Source organism: Vulpes lagopus, chromosome 10 (genome assembly GCF_018345385.1).
Source record: "Vulpes lagopus strain Blue_001 chromosome 10, ASM1834538v1, whole genome shotgun sequence".
In the NCBI taxonomy this organism is placed as follows: domain Eukaryota; kingdom Metazoa; phylum Chordata; class Mammalia; order Carnivora; family Canidae; genus Vulpes; species Vulpes lagopus.
This window is the reverse complement of record NC_054833.1, coordinates 7,777,096-7,802,801: the sequence shown is the minus strand read 5'-3', so window position 1 is coordinate 7,802,801 and position 25,706 is coordinate 7,777,096. Positions and strand designations below refer to the sequence as shown.

The window sequence follows — 25,706 nt, the reverse complement described above, 5'->3', positions numbered from 1 at the left end:
CTTAGTACTTGGTCCAAGTTCATCCTCTTCCCTATCCAATAAGAAATAGACCCAGGTGTCAAACCTAGATCTATCTGATCCCATAGATTATTATATTAGTACCTACTGTACTATCCCTCAGCATTTCCCTGTTAAAACATTTCAAGTTTGATTTTAGATTGGAGATTTTATAAGTTAATTCATATTTGTTAGAGTTACTGAAAGTCTAAACTCATTTTATTGACGCTAATTGCATCATTTCCAGGATGCCTGGGTGGCTCAGCGCTTGAGCACCTGCCCCTGGCTCAGGGCATGATCCCGCGGTCTCAGGATTGAGTCCCACATTGGGCTCCTTGCCTGGAGTCTGCTTCTCCCTCTGCTTATGTCTCTGCCTTTCTCTCTCTCTTTCATGAATAAATAAATAAAATCTTTTTTTAAAAATTGCATCATTTCCCTCTTTTTTTTTGATCTATAACCTTTGCTATCCTTTCTGGTCCATAAAGAAAGATTTCATTACTTTTGCCAAATGTTTCATGCTATATATACCATAAACCAGGACAATTTTTAGTAGACCATTATGCTATAGCTACACTCAGAATGTGCAGAGCAGTAGTTAAAATCTGATTTCCTATATATGTTTTTATGGCTCAGTTTTAATTCTGTAAACTTCTTGTGGTGGATTATTATTGTTTCCAGTCCTCTGTAGATATTTTTCATCTTGTCTTTTACCTTCTTAAAATATGAGTGTTGGTTGTTTTAAAGTCTTTGTATGAAAATTCTATTAGGGATCCCTGGGTGGCGCACCAGTTTGGCGCCTGCCTTTGGCCCAGGACGTGATCCTGGAGACCCGGGATGGAATCCCACGTTGGGCTCCCGGTGCATGGAGCCTGCTTCTCCCTCTGCCTATGTCTCTGCCTCTCTCTCTCTCTCTCTCTCTGTGTGTGTGTGTGTGTGTGTGTGTGTGTGTGTGACTATCATAAATAAATAAAAAGAAAAGAAAAGAAAACTCTATTATCTAGATCACCTGTGAGTCTGTTTATCTAGGCTACTTTTCTTCTGGATTTTGATGACATCTTGTCTCCTTGTTTCTGGTTACAAGGCACTGTATGTGAAATGTATCAAGAGACCCTAAATAATGCTATTTTCCTCCAGAGAGAATGTGCATATGCTTTTGCCAGGCAGCTAGGTTAGCGGCACTAGGAACCCCTACACACCCTAGCCCAGTTGCCAAACGGAGGTCATCTGATGTTGGGCTCCCGTTCCTCCAAGAATTGATCTATTTCCAGCTCACTGTCATTTCTGGAGATAGCCTTTCTCGATCCAAATTGACTGCCTGAAGTATTTACCAAGATCCTTGGCAAACGATGATCTCTAATTTTTGGTCTCCCGCCTCCATGAATCTGCCCAAAGCTTTGTCAGATTGCATCCTCTCAGCCACAGATTTCAGAATTAGTAATCACCTTTAGGGAAAAGTACATCCAAATATCAGGCTCACCCCTAATGACTCTCATCCTTTGTCAGATCTTGCCCTCACAATTCTTCATTCCTTGCTGGTTCTGCAATTATTTTAGATTTTTTATTTTTGTATTACTTAGTCCAGCTTCTCTAGCTGCTCTTGGTGAGAAACTAGATCTAAAACAACCCAGTCTATCATTCCTGGAAGTGGTTTTACCCATACAGTATCCACTGTGGATTTTTAAAAATTATTTATTGTCAATACAAAAATACAGCTCCCTTTAAAAATTTAGATATTTGGCTTCTAATAAAAAAATAAAAGTTATAGCAAACTGACCCCAACTCCTGCATGTTACAATCTGTTGATTGGAGTAAGGGCTGTCATCTTGAGATTGATCAGGAATGATTCTATTTCATAAGAGTTTCCAACATCCTAGTTCGATACACCAGTCACCTTTGTTCATTTCTGCTACTTTCCTGGCTCCTAATAACATTTGCTTTTGTGACCCCTGGTCCAGTGACTGTTTATAAACTTGCAACAGGGGTCCAAAAAGGCTAACTAAAGTTCTTTTCCCAGAATACAGATATTTTGCTTACTCCCATTGATAACCCTCAGAACTAAAGAAATTTCTGTCCACAGAATATGGTTGAGGTAAATCACACAACATCATTTTTATAATGTATTCTGCAACAAGTTTGCATCCATAAACATCTCTCTTACTTGCTAAGTCACAAATTTTGATTATCTCACTCATGACCAAGCAATTCTAATCTGGAGATTGCTTAAAGACTTACAATTTCTTCTTTAATTGAGTCTCATTTCCTTGTTTGCTCAATTGAACTGATTAAATATTTGTGCATGGAATTTTGCAAAAATTAATTTGTGTGATAGTGAGTGTTCGGTTTTGGAGGAAAGGCCAACTTTCCCATGCATTCTATCCACAGTTGGCAAATATTCATTCTGTCTCTAAACCCATCAAATATATATAAGAAGACACCTTGTACCAGGCGCCAATCTAAATGCTGAAGATGCTAAGACGAATAAGACATAGGCCCAGAACCAGAGAAGCTCACTGTAATAGGAAGACGGACACAGAAAACAATATTTGGGTTTTTGTTTTGTTTTGGTTTTTAGAAGACAATATTTGTAACACTCCAGGATGACTATGACAATGGAGTTGTGAACGAAGACCTATGGGAGGTATGTCTGAAGAGTAGGGGTAAGAAAAAAAGGCTTCTCAGAGGAAGTAGCATTTCAATGTGCCCTTAAAATGATGATATTGGTGTTAGGTAGAGAATAGGAAAAAGGTTTTTATGGTTTCTTGTGTAAACCATCTTTCCTCAAAACTCCCCCTGGCTCCCCTGCCTCAAATTCTTTCCTCTAGCAATCTATTCTCTAGATTGACATTTCCAAAGCAAAATCAGAGCACTGGTTTCCCAACCTCTTCATGATTAATTCAGACCCTTCAGGTGACATACAATGCCTTATCATTTTGGGCCCTCTCCCATATATCAAGTCCCAGCTCCTGCTTCCAGTCAGGACATGAACACCCAAAAGACGATGCTACTTCATGCTTCCATGTCATCTGCATGAGTTTCCTCTGCCTTATCATGGCATCCATACTTCCTTCTACAGTTCTTCGGGAATACCTTTTTTAGTACCTGCCCACTGTGCAGTAAAGCCCGACTATCTTACCTTGGTTCATTTAAAAGACTCTGGATCAAATAGTTCAGCCCAGTGCTTAGCACGGAGAGGTTCCCAATATCGTTGGGTTGGGGGTGAATGAATGAACCAAAGAAACAAACACTGTGATGCTTATTGTAACTACAGGTCAAGGGAGAATGGATAAGTTGGAAGGAGATGAAATACACAAGGTACTATCTATGTATGAAGATAACTGTATCTCAGGATATTATATACACATGTTCCTTTAGATGATACTACTACACCTCTGAGATACTGTCCCTCACTTAACTCGAGGAACGTTTCATGGTAGACAGATTTTTCAATATTTTGACTTAAAAGAACCTTCTATATTCTGATAATAAAGGAAAATACCAGCTGACCTGACAGCAACATCACAAATATAAATGGCTTGAAATAAAACATAATGATGGTTACATCCTTGAAGTCAAGGTTTCTCCAAGGCTTACAACTATGCTGTTTCTATTTACTCTTCCTCATTCCAAATCTCAGTCACTATCCCGTTATAGCTCTAACTCTGGTCCTAATTTTTCTCAACAGTTGGAACTTTAGGCCCAATTTGGTATCTTGGATTGGATCCTTGAAAGGGAAAAGAACACTACTGAAAAACCTGGTAAACTCCAAATAAAGACTGTAGTTAATAGTAAAACAATAAGGTTAAGTCCTTAGTCAACACAAATGTACCATAGTTTTGTAAGATGTTAGCATCTGGGGGAACTGAGTAAAGGGTACACAGGAACCCTCTGTTCTATCTATGCAACTTTTCTGTACACCTAAAACTATTCCAAGTAAAAAGTTTATTTTTTTAAAAAAAAAGTTGGAGTGTGGCAAGAATTATATTCAGAGCATACATATCACCTACTGAGAAATCAAATTCACTCAGTGATTGACCCATGATATAATCCTACAACCTAATAGGTCTTAAGCACCCCAACAATGCAGGGTATTAATGGCTTCCTTTATAAACATCCTTCTGTGCCTCTCTTTGCCTTCCAGACTGACTGGATTTTATATTTGTTTTCTGTTTGGTTGGTTTTGTGTAGTCTTGCTTGTAGCTTTTATTTAAATTTCAGTTAGTTTACATACAGTGTGATATTAGTTTCAAGTGTACGATTCAGTGATTCATCACTTCTATACAACACTGGTGCTCATCACAGCAAGTGCCCTCCTTAATTCCCATCACCTATTGTATTTGTATTCCAGGGAAAATTCACATGTATCTCATTTTATATGCTTATTGTCTTTACCTAGAACTGATATTCCCAGGATCCCTCATTAAGCTAGAAATATTACTAGGAAATAATCCATACTCTTTTAATAATAACACTAAATAAAGAACAGCAAAAAATAAAAACATTTATAGTAAAAAATTCTTTGGTGGCATATTTTTCTTCTTTTTTTCTTTTTTTTTTTTTTTTGTACCCAGTAATTCACATTTCATGTTGTAGAATTCATGTTGTGAAAAATTCAGGAAAGGAAGACAAAAAATTATTTTGTTGTATTTTTTTAAAAAAATGAACCCTTAATTTGATAAAGGGAAAAGGAAACATTCAATGCATTGTCATTATATGGCATTTAAGGTGACTGTGGAAACAGAACAAAAGGCTAATTTATGTTATGCTAAGCAGATGTTTCTGGGTAATGTCAGGTAAACAGTACACAACTTAACATAGCGGGAAGCACATTTTACCAAGTTACTTCCATGGTCTGCACCTACACAAACACAATCTACATAACTGAGAACCCCAAATTTTAAAAATCCAATGACTTGACAACTCAGATAATTAGCAAAACTAGCTGCATAATCTGCATTGTAGAGAATCAAAGTCTAATGATAAAGTAGTAAAATGATTACACCAAAAATCACAGGCCAGTAAAGGCGCCTCTTCTTCCAAAATCTACCAGGAAGAAGCATTCTCTCCAAGAACATGAGAAAATATCACGCTCCTGAATGTGATTTGGAAATCCACGGGCAAAAAGGATCAAAGAGAGGAGGGGCAAGAGACAATGACTTACATGGGAAGAATTTGGTTTGACCCCCTACAAAGCAAACAGGCAAGTGAGGAGATAAGACCTATAACCCAGATTTTCTGGATGGCTGTCAGATTTTCTGTGGGCCGTGTCCTGCCCACAGTGGGGAAGTGCAGAAATACATGTGACCTCATAGACCACCTGGCAAACACCTGATAGGGCCAGTCAGAGCTGAAAGGAAGGTGACAAATAAAATAGGTGTTTTAAATGACAGATCTCAGTGTCACCATGTGCTGGCTGCACAAGGTGCCCAGAGATCTGTGTACATGCCACAGATCCTTGTGAAACCGAGCCTAGCATGTATCCTTTAATTGGTAGACACTATTAGAGCTCATGCACTCATTTCATGTACCCTATTTACAAGGAAAGAGTTGTAATGATGAATAAGAACAAGAAGGAAATTTTTTTTTCTTAAAGATTAAAATAAATCCTTCTACAATGCCTTCTTCCAGTTGGAAAGTAGGCTCTTTGGATAGCTACATCAAGTCCATCAAAATACTGAAAATACAGAAATACATAATTTCTTCTTGGAAGAAGTTACTACATGGTAACCTCGCAGACCAAATGTAGAGGGAGGAGGTCTTTTTTTTTTTATGCGAATGGATATGTTTTCATCTGAATACATCAAATTTAACAGTCTTCCTTTTGTCCTATGCTTGTTGACCCAGGGTACGAAGGATAAACCAGAAGATGAGTTAGATAAGGTTTTTTTCCCTTGTGAAGTTTCTTTCAGCTTGTACCATAGTAAGAGCATTTGACCTGCCTAAGGCAGTCTCTGCCCTTTGAAGCTATTTCTTCCCTTGGCTTCCATATTTTCACTGGTCATTCTTCTCACACTATTTTCTGCTTATTCCTCATCTCCCCAACCACTGAGCATTGAATTGATACAAAACATGATTCCTGGACCTCCCCCTCTAGTGATTCTCTCTCCCTAGAAGATGGTATCCAGCCTTCATGTGGAGATGATCATCTACACAAACATCTCCCTTGAACTCCAGATTTAGACATTCAGTTACTTACTCGACATCGCAATCTGGATGTTTAGCAGGCATTTCAATTCCATATGGGCAGAACTAAACTGTTTTTATCCCAATCCGGCTCCCCACATAGTGGGATTCTCCACTAATAAACGTCAACTCTGTCCTCCCACTTGTTAAGATAAAAAACTACAGAAGATTTTCACTTCTCTTTCTTCTAACAACCCGCATTCATTCCATAGGTCATAGTTCAAAATAGATCTAATTACTTCTTACCACCTCTGCTGAATCAGCCAGGTCAAAGCCTGGAATTATTAAAGTAGCCTCCTGCCTCCCTCTGTCCATTTGTTCTAGAGAATGGGGTCATCACAGCAGCTATAGGCTCTCTGCTGACCAATACTTAAAAACTAGCATTAAGGCTTTGCTATTATTCTTCAGGAAGGTAGATCATGATAGCTCACAACCTAACACTTTTTGAAAACAACACGCAAAGTGAACAAATGAATTAATTAATCATAGGCATCAAGTCCTGGGGTTACATGGAACCTTATAGATGAAGCAAGTCTAGCCTCTCATTACACTGACAGATGGGGAAGCTGTAGAATCAGACAAGCCTGACCCAGTCAGTGGTACAGCTAGGACTGAAGTTTAGGGTATAGGCCTTATCACTTCTCCAGAGCTAGGAATCCATGGATTTTTCAGAATATTTTGTAGATTGTAAGTCACACCCTCCCTCCCACATCAGCCGATTTTTAAATTTTACATATTTAATGTATAATAACTTGATGAGTTTAGTGATAAGTATACATCCATGAAACCATCATTGCTATCTATGCCACAAATATATTTTCACCTCCAAAAGTTTCCTCCTGCTCTCCTTATTTTATTATTATTATTACTATTATGTGTATGATAAGAGTACTTAACGTAACATTTATCCCTAGAAAAATTTTAAGTATACAATACAGTGTTAACTATAGACACTATGCTTTACTTCTATCTATAAATCTCTAGGATGTATTCATCTTGCATAACTGAAACATTGTGCCCTTTGATTCTATCTTCAGTTTACTTATTAATTATAGAAGTCACATAGTTCACCTTTATAAAAGGATGTTGTTATATGCAACTTCAGTTTTAAAATAAATACTAGAGTTAGTAATATGTTTTTCATGACATAATTCTGCTGAATTTTGAGATCTTTTAGGGAGTGAGCTCATGTTGTTCTCACCGAACTCTGTGAAGTGTTTTCATTGTCAGAAAAAGCGCTCCACCCTCCCCTTTGCGGGCTACAATAAACAGTAATGCCAAAGCTGCCATGGTGGTTACTCTGTACTGGGAGTTCTCCTCCAAAGTGAAACTTGGCTGGGTAAATGCTACTCCTCCTTTCACGTCTAAGAGTCTATATTTGGAGAACCAGTTTACCCTGCTCATCTTGGGTTTTTTTGTATTTATTTTTTGACAATTTCTCCCCCGTGGTTAATGCTTGGCTTAATTCTAAACTTGAAAATGCAGCATGCACATGAATACTAGTATTTACATGATTCATGTTCAGACTTCTGAAAATGAGTACTTGGGTATTGGCATAGTTATAGATAGAGATTATTAATCTCTTTGCCTCTGATTCACTTTTTTTTCTTTTCCTCTTTCAAAGTTCTTAATCTACATTTACTCTGTTGATTGCAACTGCTAACTAATTTCACTCAGTCCTTCATTTTGGGATACCTCAGAGGATTTTAAGAATTACATATCCATATGTGAAGGTAGATCTCATAGTGCCTAGTACATAATTACAGTTCAATAAATGATAGCTGCTATGTGCTGTCATTTCATCATTGACACTTGTCTCCACTTTGTTCCCTCCCCAATTCATTTCCATTCATTTCTCACATCTAACACTCGAAAAATTCTGTCTTGAATTATCTACCTTTACCTATAGGCTGAGGACATCTCATATGTTCATTTTTTTCAAATTTATTATTACATTCACTATTAACTAGACAGTTATTTTTCAAAATGTGGTCCTTGATTCACCACATTTGAATCACCAAAGCAGAATGAGGTAGAAGTGGTTCTCAGATATCTGTATTTAAAATAAGGATGCAGCAGATCATTCTGCACACCAACATTTGGGAACCAGCTGTTTCAGCGATGCCATCACTTTTGCCAGTGATTTTTAAGATGGTGAAAGAGAGTGATCTTACCATATCCTTAAAGTAATCCATATTTGTAGAGTATAATTCTCTATAACTTAATAATTATAATAAAATACGTATTACAATTGTAAAGATTTAAATCTTCAGAGGAAATAGAAGGACCTAGTACAAATTGGTAGATATTGAATGAATGATAATACAAATGGATTCAAAACCTCCTCGGGTTTAACTACATTTGGTATTTGAAGAGATGAAAGAGTGAATGCATGCACTGCCCTAAATTGTGAACTCCAAGTGACATAGTTATAGGGAAACTGGCTATTTATTTCCCTGCTTTAATTAGAAGATGAGTCCAACAATGTGCTGTTGTATATGAGGTGAGTTGCTGCAAATCCTTTCGAACTATATAGACACTCTACTTCCTAAAAAAAAAAAGTCAATAAAAATGTGGAAGATAACCAGGATTTATCTGTGCAATAGGACTATGGAGTAATGAGACTAGTTTTCTCAGATGACTTATGGAAATCAGAACTGATAATAAAGACTCATACTTTGTATTTCAAAAATATAGCCACTACATGAATATAAATGTCTACCAAGTTATAGATGAGACTCTTGTGCTAGATGGTAATGTACAAGGCATGCACAAAGCAAACAGGATGCTTTTAAATAAGTGCTGAATCTTCTGCGAGATGAAATATTTCTATTATTGACATAGGCCAAGTACCTTCATCACCAAGGTACCTGTTTATCTCTTTGCTGCCTGTACTAAAGTGGTATTAGGCATTTAAAAGTGAAGACCAGTGAAGCATTTTACTAAAACTATAATTGCAAAGCTAATTGGAGATTGCAAATTAAAGAGGAATAGCATGCATGGTGATAAAAGAATGTCATGAAATCAAGAAATTTACATCTGGAAGGGGCCTAGATAATTTCTACTCCAACCTTCCACCCAGATCATTATATTCTGCTTTAAATATGTGAATACGGGGAAAATTCTATGTTTATCTAGTATCACATTCTAGCAACTCTCGTTAAATAGCTCATTCATTCAAAATACCAACTCTAATATTTTTTCCCTCCTTGTATTTACTTTCCTAAATGTCAGACCTGGATTCTTGCCCTACCCCTCATATTTTCTTTTCTATGTGATCTCTGAAAAGTTTGCTCTGAAATATTTATTTGCTCTATTAGTGCCCAGATATCTCCTAGTCACTAATTCAAATGCTTCTGCTAACTATAAAGTAGCCTTTAGTTAGCATGTTACAGTCACTGGTAGAAATCTAAAGACTAAATATCCAAGATGAAAAGCCATATTGGTTTAGATGTGTGATTTTTACTCATGACAAGGGAATGAGAACCAACAGGGTGACCTTCTGCCAGTTTCCTTCCTCTGGCATATATGATCCCACTAGTAAGCTGATGCACTATTTAGAAAGGGTCTTTGGAGCTGGCTCTCATATTTGCTCCACCTGCCTACTCACCTCTAAAATCTGGAATTGTCTGAAAATCCAGTGACAAGAACTGAAGAGATAAAGCTGTGGTCAACACTTTTTTCACATTTTTTGAAACAAGTCTAAGTTTGATCAAGACCTAAAACAGATAACACTTTTTTTTTTTTTTTTTTTGGTTACCCAAGTCAGAAGGAAGGAAGAGATCCTTGTTACTCCTGCCATAAAAACCTTAGCACCACCATTTCAGTACATTGACAACCACTCTTCCTCAGTTCAGCAGGACAGATATAAAGATCGGAGCCTGATGGCTCAGCAAATATACTATGGCAGGATTAAAAAGAGTGCTCTGCCTTTGCTATTTCATATCCTTTCAGAAATTAAATAATGGATTTCTGATCACCTGGATTATAAAACTGCTGTCTCATCAACACATTAATCATATTACAATTGAGAAAATAAAGACTCGTCCTTATACTAAAGATGTTTCTATTCCAAGACAAATTTTGCAAAATAAACAATTATATTGGTGACATTATTATAATAGGCATTTCTTAAACTCATACTACTGAAGGGGATCCTTATACCTACTTGAGTTACATAGCTCTGTCCTTGGTTGTTCAATGAAATGAATGAATACCTGAATCTCCAAAAAGAAACTTTTCTTTTCTCCAAAAAGAAACTTGATAAAAATTGCTTTCTCTACTTACTTATCCCTCATTTACATTTTGACCAAGAGGACAGGTACTTTATCATTTGCTATTGGATTACAGTAGGGTGGTGACTACAGATGTCAAAAGAAAACTGGTTTGACCCACAGGAATAAAAGGGTTTGGGTCAATGTGGGTAAATATAATGATTAGTTGGTATGCAGAGGGGACATAGACTTCATTGTCAAAATTGTTTGTAACTGCATTTAAATTCAGGTTGTAGGAGATGATTGGGCAAGAAAATAAAGAATTGAAAGAAAGGAATGGGAGGCTCAGCCTAGAAATAAACCCTGAGTAGAGAGAGAACCAACAGTAGCAGAAGCACTGACATGATCCGACTCATGGTACACATAACAGTTCCATTGCTCACTCACGCAGGTCACATTCTCTGCTTTCTATCCCATGACTTCTCCTTCCCACCATTTACCTCCCTTGAGAAATCTCCAGCAAATTCATAATTTAAAGTTTTAGCAGCTCTGCTAGAGCTTTTTTGTTAAGTAGGCCAGAACGTTCGTGGGATGTCAGCGGACCCAGTGGATCCACCATTACTTGGCTCCAACACTTCTCATTTCAACAAGCCAGCCACTCTCTGAGTATGTGCAAAATCTGCAGGTCACCCCTGAACAGCTCTTCATTAGAATGTATCATAGGGGACTGTGCCAACCCACCTGAGTAGCCACTTGAGTACTTTCCACATGAATAAATCTCCTTACCGACCAATAAAAAGTAGCAAAAGGAAGAAATGGCCTTGCCATAAGATGCTTCTATCCTGACACGACTTGAAGAGAACTGCACAGTAGCATGCCAACAAATGCAAAAACTGCCATGTAACACTGAGTTAAAACAAGTGCATCAGATGTAATGAGAATACACAGCCAAAAGCTGGAAACAATAAAAATATTTGTAATAGTTTGTTAAATATGTTATGGCATGTCCACATAATAGAACCATGCAACTATAAAAATTATGACAAAGAAAAGTAACTACTGATAGGAAAATGTATCCATGCCATATAAAGTGAAAATTAGATTTCCAAGAAGTATGTACTGCACGTTACAAATTTTTGCTCAAGATATTATATCTACATTCATGGGGAAATATGCACGACAAAATATGAACAGTGGTTATTTCTAGGTGTGGGTTATTTTCATCTTTATGTTTTCCAGTAGTTTCTCCATTTCATTATAAAATGATAAATCAATAAAGTAACTTGTAAATAATTATAGTGAGGGAATTAATGATAGTTTCATGGATGCAGAAACCATGTTTTTTAAAGGAACTTGTGACCACAGATTGGGAGAAAAGAAAAAGAAAAATGGTTTCAAAGGGAAGAGTATGATGGGATGAGGAAGAAAAGTACTAGTTGAATATAAAGCAATGGATGTTGAGCGTTTGGACTGAGGCATGAAGAATGACAAGGGAGACCCCTGCTTTTCGCTCCTCTGAGCCTCTACTGCCATGGCCACTAACTGGAAAGCCTTCACCACTGATGGAAGTCATCTTTCAGGATGGAGCTCGAGTAACTCTTCCTCTTTCAAGCTTCCTTTGACTCAGGCTTTGCTTTTTACCTCCCCTGTGGCTCATCCATGCCTGTTCTATGGCACAGAATGTGTTGTATTTCTTTAATTAATTTTTAATTTGTGTAAGCCATCATCTCAACAGCAAGCTTCATGAGGGCAAGAGACTTCTTTTTCTTTTTTTTTTTTTTTAATTTTTTTTTATTTTTATTTTTTTTTATTTATGATAGTCACAGAGAGAGTGAGAGAGAGGCAGAGACACAGGCAGAGGGAGAAGCAGGCTCCATGCCCCGGGAGCCCGACGTGGGATTCGATCCCGGGTCTCCAGGATCGCGCCCTGGGCCAAAGGCAGGCGCCAAACCGCTGCGCCACCCAGGGATCCCCGAGACTTCTTTTTCTTGAACAAAGTCTTGTCATATAACAAGTGTACAATACGTGTTTTGTAGGCTTTCAAGTCAAGTAGACTTGAATTGAAACCATTTGAGAGAAGGGATCAGTTGACAGCCTTAAAAGAAAGGCTAAAGAGTTAGGTCTTATATAATTCATAATACAGAATGTTAAACATAAATCTCTTTGGGATATTAGGATGCTTTTCCTCGAAGCTGGATAAAAAGAAAGCATTATTATTCTTCCATGTTCACCAGAGATCAAGAGTCGGCAGCTCTGGAAAGAGTGTTGATGGACAGTATAGGAAGGTGCCAAACTTGCCCACTTAATAGTCTGCTAAAGGGCAAACTCATTTTATGTAGTACAAGTTGTAGATTTCTGATAAAGACAGAACAGTGGGTTGATGACCAACGTTAAAGCATTTTCAACAAGTTATTGGATATCCTACAACTTCAACCTTATTATTCCCCAAAGCCTCAAAGACATTATATGTAGCATGTTTACAACGTCACAGTAATTGTCTTAATTTTCCCAATAATATGTGTCTTACCCATTTTTAGAACATGAATCAAACAAAGAGAATCATACATTGATGTTGACCTAATGAACAAGATATTTTAAAAATGGTATATAGGGTTCTCTCAGACCAAGTAGTATTGTCTAAGGGTTTATCAGGTTTTTTTTAGATTATTCTGTCAAACAGACTTAAAAAAAAAAAAAAAACACTTTCATTCAAGCTTTCAGTCTTTCAAGACTATAAATATGATTTAATTCTATTCAAAGGAAAATAGGCCTAACTATAACCCCTCCCAAAGGGAAGTTTTGTTTAAACTGGACAATTTTCACATACAATTATCAGTGCTGATAAAGTTCCGAGTTAACTCAGTCCCTTTTTCCTTTAATTCTGCATCTTTAAAAAAAAAAAAAAAAAAAAAAAAATTCTGCATCTTTAATTCCTTTAGTGTTTTGTTGCACATGTTTGGTAGGAGAAAAATGTGCTAGTTTAATTATTTCACATACAAATGGTTTTCATGCTGTTCATCTACTTTCCAGAACCATTTTCCATGGCAGATACATAGTTCATGGACATCCGGAGCCATCCAATGACAATGACAACTGTGTAACATCTGCAAAAAATGTCTCAAAAATTCTACCTCAGGGAAAAAAGTGCAACTGTTTCTTGAACATTGTATCTGTTCTTAGGAACCATGACCTAGATATCAACAAAATGGGAAAGTTCTCCTCAGCAAAGGCAGATTTATTGCGATGGGCTCCTGTCCAGCCATCAAATCCCAAGATGTGAAGCAAATTACTGTTTGGCTAGCACCTTTCCTTTAAGAAGTTAAAATACATTTAATTGTGTTTTTTTTTTTCTATACTGGAGGATTATTCTGTATTCACTGTAGAAGAAAGGAAAATGTAGCTGACACGCTTCATCAGTGAAAGTTTAGTACTAGTTTGCACTTTATAGAACAGATCTTAGCAGTGATGTCACTTGTGGCATTCCTGCTCAAAAGATGCAGCAGATGGATACACGTCAGTATTTATCAGGATGAAAGGTTTTATATATTTATTTATTTATTTATTTATTTAATTTATTTATTTATTTTAGAGAGAGATAGAGTGTAGGCAGGGGGCAGGGCAGGGGGAGGAGTATCTCAAGCAGACTCCCCTCTGAACCCGAAGCCTGACACGGGGCTCCATATCACAACTCTGAGATCATGACCTGAGGCAAAATCAACATTCAGATGCTTAACCGACTGAGCCACCCAGGTGCTCCTACTAGGATGAATTTCAAATAATACATACACATGTACATACATACATTCTTGTCTTGAATTTCTTTCCTAAAGAACAGTGATGAGCTAAAACAAGAACTTGTTTCTTTGGCATCTTTATAATTATTTTACTGAGTACAAACCCCTTTTAATAATGGCACAGACTCCAGTGGACACTGAGTATCTATTATACACAAGTCTACTACCTCCTATTGTTTACTTACTGCCCTTCTCCTGGAATGTCCAATGCAACTAATCCTCACTCCATCCTCCTAAACCCCTCCTCTTGCCGGATGAAGAAGTTGAAGCTACAGACTACGCCATAAAATTTTAGAGGCAAAACTATGACACCAGCTGGGATTTTTTTTTTTTTTTACTCCCTTCTCTGGAGGTGAATGCATTTAATCCTGTTAGATTGTTTATTTTCTTGAGACAGAAAGGGTCAGCAGAAGAAATGGTAAGCCATCCTGAATACAGAATGATGGAACTTCTTATCCTCCCCATCCAGTGTGATTGTGCCCCCAAGGTAGCTGCTAATACAGGTACCTGAGGCAGCAGAGGCTACAGCTGGAGTGAAACCCAGAGCATAGCTTTCACTTTGCACAAGGGAAAAGTATTTCCAATAATCAGGTTGAGTCCTCCTCAGATCCATGTCACATTAGAACAACACACACAGTTGAAATAGTCAAGCACACGTGTCTCATGCCTGCTTTGGAGGACACCTTACCAGCATTCAGTTAATGCTATGATCCCTGACTGACACCTCTATGATACAAAGTTTAAGAGAGAGAGAGAGAGACTATAAAGCACCTATTGATGGAACTTAAAGAACAAATGCTGGTGGATTCATGGAGGAAGCTCTTCTGAGATCCAAATCATAATTTAAAAAATTATTTTAAAATTAATACTTTTAAAAGGCTTTACAGAAATATAATTGTCATACCATATACAATGACAAACGCTATATATACACACACACACATATTCACATATATACCTACATAGATACATATATGGCACAACAATGATACATTCTGATATCACCATTACCTATGCATATACAAATATATACATACAAACCTACATACCTTTATACATAAATATCTACATATATATGCATATATATACATATATATGGCACAACTTGATACATTTTGACATTATCATTACTACAATCCAGATAGTAAATGTACCCATCGTTCTTGTGTCCTTCGATATATTATTTTACTTCTCTTAGATAGACACCTCACAGTAGAATGTTACACGGTGTGCATAAGTTTAACATTTTAAGAAACTATTTTCCAAAGTAATTTTTCTCATTTTACATTCCCACCAGCAGTATTGAGAGTTCCAGGTGTTCTGAACCTCACCAATATTTAGTGTGGTTAGTCTTTTTAATTTTAGCTGTTTTGACAGGTATGTAGTGCTATCTCACAGTAGCTTTGAAGTGTACCCCAAATGCCTAGTGATATTGAGCATCTTTTCCTGTGCTCATCTGTCACTTGTATATCTTATTTAGCGGACTGTCTGGTCAAGTCTTTTGTCCACATTTTATTTTTTTTATTTATTTTTAAAGATTTTAATTATTTACTCATGACAGACACACACACACACACACACACAGAGAGAGAGAGAGAGAGAGAGAGAGAGAGAGGCAGAGACACAGGCAGAGGGAGAAGCAGGCTCCTTGCAGGGAGCCCAACGCAGGACTCGATCCCGAATCTCCAGGATCACACCCTGGGCCGAAGCCAGCACTAAACAGTTGAGCCACCTGGGCTGCCCTGTCCACATTTTAATTGGGTTGTTTATTTTCTTGTTATTGAGTTTGGGAGATCTTCACATGTTCGTGGTATATGTTCTTTATGTATTCTGAATACAAGCTCTTTTTTGAAGACATTCACAAACCGATTTTAACATTCATATGGAAATGCAACATATGTGCAGAATAGCCGAACAACTTTGGAGTGAAGAGCAACAAAGCTTGGAGGATCAGTCAATCAACACCACCTGATTTCAAGACTCACTATAAAGCTACAGTAATCAAGACAGTATGGTGTAAAAACAGACAGACTCATGAAACACAATTCAGAGGCTAGAAACAGAACCATACATATACACACAACCGATTTTTGACAAAGATGTAAAGCCAGTCCAATAGAAAAAGGACAGTCTTTTCAACAAAGGGTGATGGAACTATTGGGCATGCATATGCAAAAATATAAACTTCAATTCATATCTTGAACCACATACAAAAATAACCACAAAATGGATCACAGACTTAAACCTAAAACCAGCCCTGGCTACATGTGGCAAAATGAAAACACATGCCCCTTTGTTCCAAAATTACTGCGAATTTCAAGATGGTAACATTAGAACATTAAACCAAGCACAAGACCATTCTACGTATGGGACCCTATGTGGCTGTATATACTGTGTGCCCATGAAACCAACCTGGCCTTAAAATTATAAAATGTCTAGAAGAAAACACACGAGGAGACCTTTATTTTCATGGATAATGCAAAGATTTCTTAGATACAACACCAAAGCATGCTCCATAAAAAAAAAAAAAAAAACAAATTGATAAAATGAACATCATCGAATTTAAAAATCTGTGTTCTCAAAAGATTGTTAAGTGAACAAGAAGACAAGCCACAGACTGGGAAACAGCATTTGCCAAAAATAATAATAAAGTTTAACAATTATTAAGTGTCAGATACTGTTCTAAGAATTTTATACAAGTTTAAGTATATATGTGAACACATATCAAAGCAGATACAATTTCTATTCTCATTTCATATAAGAAAGGCACAGAAATTTAAAAATCCAGCTTACTGATATAAAGTGACTAACCCAAGGAGCCAAAATTGGGGCCCCGGAGTTCTGACTTTTAAATCCACACTCCGTACATATCCTAAGGTAAAAAGAAATGACACCTCTTTCTTCTCCAAATCAGCTCCTTATTTCAACAAACTACCTTTCAAAACTGCTGAGGTAGGCATTTTTGATGGCCATGTCTGCTCGTCTGTGCTCAATATATAATGTCCCTTTTTAAGGGACATTAAGTTGTCCCAGACTTTTCCAAGACTGGGCAAATCGAAAGGTTATCAGTGCTTCCGGGACTGGTATCAGCAATCCAAGGGTAGCACAAGTAAGTCTGTAACACTCAGTGCCAGATAAAGCAGCCTTGAGCATGAACTGCCACATTGCCCAATTTGCTTTTTTGGAGCAAGGGATGATCCCACAGCAGAGTACGTACCGGTTCCTTGTGCCTAGAAAGAATGCGCACGCCTCCTTCCAGTGACCATTTACATCTAGAGAGGCACCAAGGCATGGGAACGCTCATGTTTATCTGTGTGTCTGAGCCCACCCACTGCTTCACTGCAAGCCATGGGGAAAGAAGTATCAAGTCCTAAAAAGGCATTTGGACTGAATAGCACAATATGCTTGGATACCCTTGCTTCATGTAAACACAGGGTGATTGTGAATTCTAAGAGCCTGGGTGTTGCAGTTCAGCGAGGCTCTGATTAGCGTCTAAAATGCATCCCAAGAAAGGGCTGCAGAATTCTTTGTCTGGAGGAAGGGTGTACACATGACTCTGGTCACCCGGGCTCCCTAACGATTTTCCTGTGACTATTTCATCCCAGGTTCCCTCTGCGGAACATTCTGGGAGCCTCCAGCACTTTCATGGCAAAGGACTTTTGGCTAGCCCATCTTATTTTTACAAGTGCAAGTGAAGGATTTTGATGTAAAAGGAAGAGTCGTGGGAAACTAAGTTTCCATCTCCCCGCACAGTAGAAGTAATGTGGCATGCGAGGTTTTCCCAAAAGCTAGTAATTGCTGAGTAAACTCTGGTTTGAACTACCAGTGCCGGGAGTCTCTTGTGACTTCAGCTTTGACGTCATGTAAATGACTGTGTCTGAGAATCAGAAACATACATTGCTTAGCCTCTGGTACTCTCAGGATTTTTAGGCCAAAAAAGGACAGGATTGGATTCCTTCTTTCCATCGTATCATGTTTTCCTAGCCTTGAATTGTTTAATTGTCTTCCAACCTTCAAAACGAGGAATATAATAACTGCTTCTACCTATTCTCCTGGCAGGATCTGGGGGATCACATTTTTCCTGGGTGTTCTTGATCATGTGGTCGGAGTACATTCCTTTGAATTTAGGCTGCACACTACCCCAGCTATTCTGACTTTAAGCTACTCACACAGAGCAACTCCAACAAAACCTGAAACTCTGGCATTTGGCACTTGTCACACCCAGGGTACGGCTCTCTGAGATTTATCAAAGTCCAACAAGATGGATGTGTCTGTCCCTTTGTGTCACGTATTTAAAACTTAAATTTTAAGTGTAATCAACTCAGGCTCTGTAAAGTTCTGAAATGAGTGTGCCCCGGGTATATTAGCATGTTCAATTTTCCCCGAGGGGAAAAAAAAATCAGGTTTTCAATGTTGGAGCAGCTTTTAAAGTTTAACCAAGAAAAAAAAAATCAATGGAACAGAAACATCTGTACATACATCCACTTACTATCATCATCTGGGACGACAGGACAAGCTCCGTGACAGTAGCTAATCCCCATGAATCCTACTTGGCCCACCTTTCTATCTAAAATGACAATATTCTCTGTGTTTATTTATTCTAATTTAAGAATATACAAAACTACGCCTGTATTTAGAAGAAGGTTTTCTGTGAGGTTTGACAATTCTCCCTTTCTTGGTAAGTGCGTAGGCCGACCACGTAGGTATGCATATGAGTGAGAATGTCCCTCGTTTCCAAACCATCATTAGAGGCAGTAATGTGTGAGTATTATGGGAGAGGAAGGTTGTTGCATCTTCCTGTGAAATCAGCATTACATAGTTACTCCTCATTTCATCAGGAAAAAGGAATGTGCTCTGGGGAAATAGTAGTGCGATAGTTATAAAATATCCACGTGGCTAAGCAAAGTACCTACCTGCCTGATGCAGGTATTTCGGTTCTGGGCGGGGAGGGAGGGCTTCCTTGCAGAGGGTAGACGGGGGGAAAAGAGGTGAGGTCCGTATCTCTTTCTCTTAAGGATCTATAAAAACGAAGGCACCAATCTACATCATGTCACAAACGCGAATTCCGGAGGTAACTCATCTCCTAGCAGGGTGAAGGCACTCACAATCTAGACCCTCAATGACCGAAGGGTCTTTATACTCACTTCTCAACCAAAGGGGTCGATTTTTCCTTGACGAGTACACACAAGAAGATCCCATCAAAGCGCATTTTGCAATTTTGTTCAAACCCTTGTGGGACAGCTTTTCTATTAGAAGCCACAGAAACGTTCTTAATTACCAGACTTTTCTGCAGGGTGTGGCCGGACCAGGACTCCAGGAACTGCGAGTGTGAATTTCAATGCTTTGCTGCAAAAGGAGACTCTGGACATTCTCAGCATCTTATTTAAAAAAGCGGGGTACACTACCACGTGAGGCTCTCTGCGCTAATGGCCTACATTAAGTTACAGGTATGAATTTTACATAAAACGGATTAATATTATATGTCATGGTGGAATTTTAAACAGTCCGTGCCCATGCATTTTTAATATTTACGTGCCCTCATTTAATGCTTTGAGGCAAATGTATTTCTGGAGCTCACTTGTGCATCATTTGGATGGGTCAAAGAAAAGAAAACCCTGCGACGTTTTGATTTGTATGTCCCTTCAAAAATCTCTGCGTTCGGCACTTTTTTTTTTTTTTTTTTTTTGTTAAGCTTTAACCTTTAAAAAAAAAAAAGAAAGAGAGAAAGAAAAAGAAAGAAGGAAAACGGAACGGCTGCACATTCCATTCCATCATAATGGGCTTTTTTTTTTTTTTTTTTTTTTTTTTCGGAGATTGTGTAAAGGCGAATAATGAAACGGAGAGGGAAATACCGAGGAGGACGAACGCGCCTTCTGGTCCCCGGGCCCCGCGCTCCGCAGCAGCCGCGCCTCCCGCAGTCTCCGCGGGAACTTCTCCCGGTCTCGTCCCCTCCCTGGGCGCACACCGGCCCGGCGCGACTCCCGCTCCGCTCGCCGTCCTCGGAACCGCGACCACAGCGCTGACCCACCGGAGGGCCCTTCCCATTGGCCCGAGCGTCATTCCCCGAGGTGGCTCCGCCCGCCCGATTGGCTGGCCGCCCCCCGCCCCCGCCCCCCGCCCCCGCCCCCGCCCCCGCCCGCCGGGCCGCCCCCCTCCCCCCGCGGCGCCTCCGCCCTCGCCGCTCCCTCCGCGCACCCGCCCGCGCGCCCGGCCCGGCCCGATCCGCTCGGCTCGCGCGGCGACCCCGCCAGCGCGCAGGCCCCGCCCCCGGGGCGCGCGGCTCTATAAATGCAGCTGCGCGGCCGGCGGGGCGAGCGCGTACGGGAGGCGCCTGGGAGCCGGAGGCGGCGGCCGGGCTGGGGTCGGCGCTCCGGAGCGGGACGAGGGAGCCCGGGGCCGCTGCGCTTCCGCCGCCCCTGCTTGGTCCCCGCCTTTCGGTCCCGTCGCAAAGCCCGGGGCGGCCGCGCCGTCAGTGGTGGGGCGCGGGGCCGCCGGGAGCTCCGCGGTGCCCGGAGCGCGGACCCCGGAGCTCGCCCGCCCGCCCGCCTCGCTCGCGCCGGCGTGTCCGCTCGCGCAGGGCGCGGGGCGCGGGGCGCGGGGCGCGGGGCGCGCGATGAAGGCGGTGAGCCCGGTGCGCCCCTCGGGCCGCAAGGCGCCGTCGGGCTGCGGCGGCGGGGAGCTGGCCCTGCGCTGTCTGGCCGAGCACGGCCACAGCCTGGGAGGCTCGGCGGCGGCGGCGGCGCGCTGCAAGGCGGCGGAGGCGGCGGCCGAGGAGCCGGCGCTGTGCCTGCAGTGCGATATGAACGACTGCTACAGCCGCCTGCGGAGGCTGGTGCCCACCATCCCGCCCAACAAGAAAGTCAGCAAAGTGGAGATCCTGCAGCACGTTATCGACTACATCCTGGACCTGCAGCTGGCGCTGGAGACGCACCCGGCTCTGCTGAGGCAGCCGCCGCCGCCCGCGCCGCCGCACCACCCGGCCGGGACCTGTCCGGCCGCGCCGCCGCGGACCCCGCTCACGGCGCTCAACACCGACCCGGTGAGAGGCCGGACGCCGGCCCGGGCGGCGCCGCGGGGTGGGAGGCGGGGGCCGCGCTGCCCCGGGAGCTCGGGGGGGGGCAGCGGCGGGCTCCGCGCGGCCGGCGCAGGTGGGAGTGGGAGCGCGGGGCGGCACCGGGACGGGGGGGGGGCCCTGCGCATCCCGCCCGTCAAGTGCAGCCTGCGCCCGGGGGGGGGGGCCCTGCGCATCCCGCCCGTCCAGTCCAGCCTGCGCCCGGGGAGGCGGGGGGGGGGTCCCTGCACATCCCGCCCGTCCAGTCCAGCCTGGGGCCCTGCGCATCCCGCCCGTCAAGTGCAGCCTGCGCCCGGGGGGGGGGGTCCCTGCGCATCCCGCCCGTCCAGTCCAGCCTGCGCCCGGGGAGGCGGGGGGGGGGGGCCCTCCGCATCCCGCCCGTCCAGTCCAGCCTGGGGCCCTCCGCATCCCGCCCGTCCAGTCCCGCCTGCGCCCGGGGGCGGGGGGGGCGTCGGCGCGCCAGCCCGGCTTCCGCGCACAAGCCAGGACCGTACGGGGCGCGACGCTCGCGCCCGCTAACCTGTGCCTCGGTGTCCGTTGCTCTTGCAGGCCGGCGCGGTGAACAAGCAGGGCGACAGCATCCTGTGCCGCTGAGCCGCGCGGTCCAGGTGAGCGCGCCTTCCCCTCCCCGGCGCGGGGCCCCGAGACGCCCGGCCCAGGGGCTTCGGCGGCCCGGCACCGCCGCGTCCCTGGCCCCGGAGTGTCCGAGGGCAGGCCCCGGGGACGTGGGCATCCCCCGTCGGTGCCGCCGTGCTTCGCTTTACTAACGGGGGGCGCGCTCCGCAGGGACGCGGGCCCCCGCCGCCCCCGAGCCCCTCCCGTGACCCGCGGGCTCCTACCGCCTGCCTCGGCCCCGAGGGAGGCCCCCCCGTGGGCGTGGGAACTGCCCGAGGTGCGCCCCCACCCCCACGCCCCCGAGCCGTCTGACACCCGCGAAGCGGGATGCGCAGGGCCGGGGAGTGGATCCCGACCCCGGCTCCGCGGGGCCAGCCGCCAGCTGCCTGCTGGTCCGCCGGGCCGGCCGCGGGCCGAGGGTGTCGTCTGACCTGGCGGTGTGTTTTGGGTTGTTGATCAAGCATGTCTTGAGTTTGGTCGGTGGCGCCAGTTAGTCTGCAGCGGGAAGGTTCACACACCCCCTCTATTCATTCGTCTTCCACAGGTGCGCGGCCCGCCTGAGCCCGAGCCAGGAGCACTAGGAAGGGAGGGGGAAAGAGCAGAAATTGCAGAAAAAGCCACCCGAGGAAAGGAAAAAAAAAATCAGCAAATCCTAGAAACGTTTCATTCGTCATTCCGAGAGAGAGAGAGAGAGAGAGAGAGAGAGAGAGACAGAGGGGAGGGGGGGAGGAAAAATACAATTTTCATCCTTTTTTTTTTTTTTTTGCACGTTCATAAACATTCTGCATATGTATTCTCTTTTGTCACTTCATTTATAACCGCTGTGAAATGTACATTTCTGTGTTTTCGGAGGTGCAGTTAAACTTTTAAGCTTAAGTGTGACAGGACTGATAAATAGAAGATGAAGAGTAAATCAACTTTAGAAGCCTACTTTGTGACCAAGGAGCTCAATTTTTGTTTTGAAGCTTTACTAATATAAAAGAGCATTGTAGATATTTTTTTTTTGACATCTATTGTTTAAAATAGATGATTATAACGGGGCAGGGAACTTTCTTTTCCCTGCAAGAATGTTACATATTGTATAGATAACTGAGTGACATTTCATACCATGTATATATAGAGATGTTCTATAAGTGTGAGAAAGTATATGCTTTAATAGACTACTGTAATTATAAGATATTTTTAATTAAATATTTTTTGTAAATATTATGTGTGTGTTTTTTTAATCTATGGGAATATTTCTTTTGGAAAATTATTTTTCAGCTCCGTTGCAGAGCTCCTGATATCTTGAATGTCTCTTCTGTTTGGCCTAGCTTTTAATTTGTTTTTTGTTTTATCCAGTGTCATATAGACTCGGAAGTAATCGTTATATATAGCTAGTGGTCCTGCATGACTGCATGAGATGTTTAATCACAAAATAAACTTGCTCTGAGTCCATTCAAATGTGTTTTCTTTAACCTAGATTGAAATCTCTGTATTTGAAGCATACATGTTGGGAATATACTTTATCAGTTCTTAAGTACAGGGTTTGATAGTGTAATATATAAAGACTAAGTGTTTGCTTTTCTGTTTTTTAACTGAGGTCAAAATGGATTCTGAATGGTTTTGCATATGGGATGGGGAAATGCTTGGATCCTAAAAGAGTTTATGAAATCTACTGTTTTATCAAAGTGGAAAAAAAAATGCTTATCATCCTTCATTTTACACTAAAGCTTAATGTCCGTACGTTTCATGTCTGTACAGATTATTTAAATCATAGAAATGAAAAATGTTCTCTGCTTGCTACCAAAGGACAAACTCTTGGAAATGAACACTTTCTGCTTTCCTTCCTCCAAAGAATATTAATAGGCGACAGTGGGAGAAAAAAAAAAAAAGAAAAAAAAAAAAAAAACAAGGCATAATGGCAAATCCTTCAAGCAGGGATAAAAGTCGATCTTCAAACGTTAACTTAAGTAGACCAAAAATTCTAATGACCGCATCTAGATTATTTTTTTATAAAAATGATTTTCACTATAGCTATGTTAGTTATGGCTAAACTACTGTCCAATCTCTTGTGATGTGTAACTTTTACATGTGCATATTAAAGTAGATTTATCTGTCTTGTACTGTGATTTCTGGTCTCGTTTCTTCAAAACGCTTTACTTACTTTTTAAGATTTTCTTTTCTCTTTAATGAAGTCAGTATTTTCTAGGTTGGATAGGGACCATCAGGGCCTGTGAACATGATGCATTTAATGTGGTCAGTACTTTGCACACCAGTTAGATGGAATTTTTAGAGTGAGAGAGAATTAAGTAGGATTTAATTGGGTGCTTTGTAAATAGTTAGTCAACTGTGTGTGTAACGTGGTCTGTTTGATTTTTAAAAGGAAAGGATTTGTTTCAGATTATACAAGAATAAAAGTATTATAGACCCAAGGGACTTTTTATGAGGTCAAAGTCAAATATTTATATGAATATGAAATCTCATGGTCTCCAGTAGTCTGTTGAAGTGGCAACTATGAACATAAAGTTAATGCTAGTAGGTTCAAATAAATCGAAAGACTTAAAAACCTGTTCTATCCCCAGCATGTTATCCCCTCAGCTTTGACATTTCACTGGTCTTTGGTATTTTTAGAATTTGATGTATTTGATGTTGAGCCTTATAAAGTCAAAGAACTGCTTGTTTACATGAGGTTTATTTTTATTTTTTATATTATTCGTTCTTGTCACACATCAAGAAGAAAACAGAAAAACACTGCTGGAATTCCAAATCTGGAGAATTCTAACGATAGCATTCTTTGTTATTAAATAAAGAGCACGATTCCTCCTTTTTCCTTGGCAGTTTAATTTCAGGAGGAAGCAGATCACATGTGCGCTGTTGATTGGAGTTAGGCATCTGCCAGGCCTGACTGCCAAACCCTACCTAAGCCGTTAGATACAGTTTAAACTTCTAATGGGAGATTATGAACCTTAAAACAAATGGTTAAATATTTATGTTTTTGAAGATAGATGTTGCACCTTAGTTCATTTTAGGTTTAGGGCATGAAAAACCACGGAAAGGGAAGAAAAGTATAATGGACATCATATTTCAGAGACTTGGCATTTTACCCTTGGCCACTTGCATAGCTTGGATATCTCTAAAGACACTGCCATCATTTTTTTTTTTTTAATTACCTGGAGTTGTATAAGATATTACATTCTATGTATGGCCTGTGACCTAACCAAGCAACCAGACAACAAAAACATTTCAAGTTGTTTAGTCCTAAGTATTCAGATACTTGGTTTAACTGATGATTAGGAAAATGTCCTAACTTCTTAGTTTAGGTAGTTTTCATTTTATAGGGACAAAGAGTACAAAGCATTTAAAACCTGAAAAGGAATAAAAAAGTATCCCACAGTGGGATGTCATTTCTAATATGGTTATAAAATCCTGAACACCTCAAACATCTCAAGTTAAAGGAATGAGAAAAATAAAAAACTAATATACTTTGGTACTGTATAAATCTGTTGGTTGTCAAGCTCTAACTGAATTTTTAGAAATTTAAAAAATTTTGACCTCCATAATCTATCGTATTAAATGCCTACTATAAAAATAAATCTTCACTGAGCAAAGGGGTCTGAAGTTTGTGGTTTTTAATTGACTTCTACTGAGTTATGCAATTTTTCATTATCAAGAATGGGTCTTTTGATGGATCACCTCAATTATTTACAGTGTTTCTTACCCTGTGATGAAAAATGTGGCTTAAAAATGGTGATATGAATGGAAAGAAAATCTAGTTTGAATGCTAGGCAAAGCCTGTCTACTCTTTTTTGTCTGCCAGGATAGGAAGCAATAATAATAATCCTAAACAAGGCA

At 41.1% G+C, this 25,706-nt stretch overlaps 1 protein-coding gene and 1 long non-coding RNA gene across 2 annotated transcripts in view; one reads left to right on the top strand and one right to left on the bottom strand.

The window, feature by feature from the left end:
• LOC121499464 overlaps positions 1-20,186 on the bottom strand; it is a 132,088-nt gene extending 111,902 nt beyond the window's left edge. Inside the window, exons 1-2 of the long non-coding RNA XR_005990132.1 lie at positions 20,038-20,186; positions 19,099-19,203 (exon numbers count right to left, since the gene is read on the bottom strand). This is a non-coding gene — a long non-coding RNA (uncharacterized LOC121499464). The remainder of the gene's footprint in view (positions 1-19,098; positions 19,204-20,037) is intronic.
• Positions 20,187-20,494: 308 nt separating this feature from the next.
• ID4 (inhibitor of DNA binding 4, HLH protein) lies at positions 20,495-23,983 on the top strand. Its single transcript, XM_041772951.1, has 3 exons — positions 20,495-21,224; positions 21,807-21,865; positions 22,417-23,983. The coding sequence occupies exons 1-2, from the start codon at positions 20,799-20,801 to the stop codon at positions 21,849-21,851; spliced, it is 471 nt and encodes a 156-aa protein (XP_041628885.1). The 5' UTR covers positions 20,495-20,798; the 3' UTR covers positions 21,852-21,865; positions 22,417-23,983.
• Positions 23,984-25,706: the final 1,723 nt, after the last annotated feature.

Excerpts from the sequence above, each read along its gene's own strand:
- ID4 (XM_041772951.1), top strand. The coding sequence starts at position 20,799 with ATGAAGGCGGTGAGCCCGGTGCGCCCCTCGGGCCGCAAGGCGCCGTCG. Across the intron at positions 21,225-21,806 it reads CGGCGCTCAACACCGACCCG|GCCGGCGCGGTGAACAAGCA; the intron begins GTGAGAGGCCGG and ends TTGCTCTTGCAG.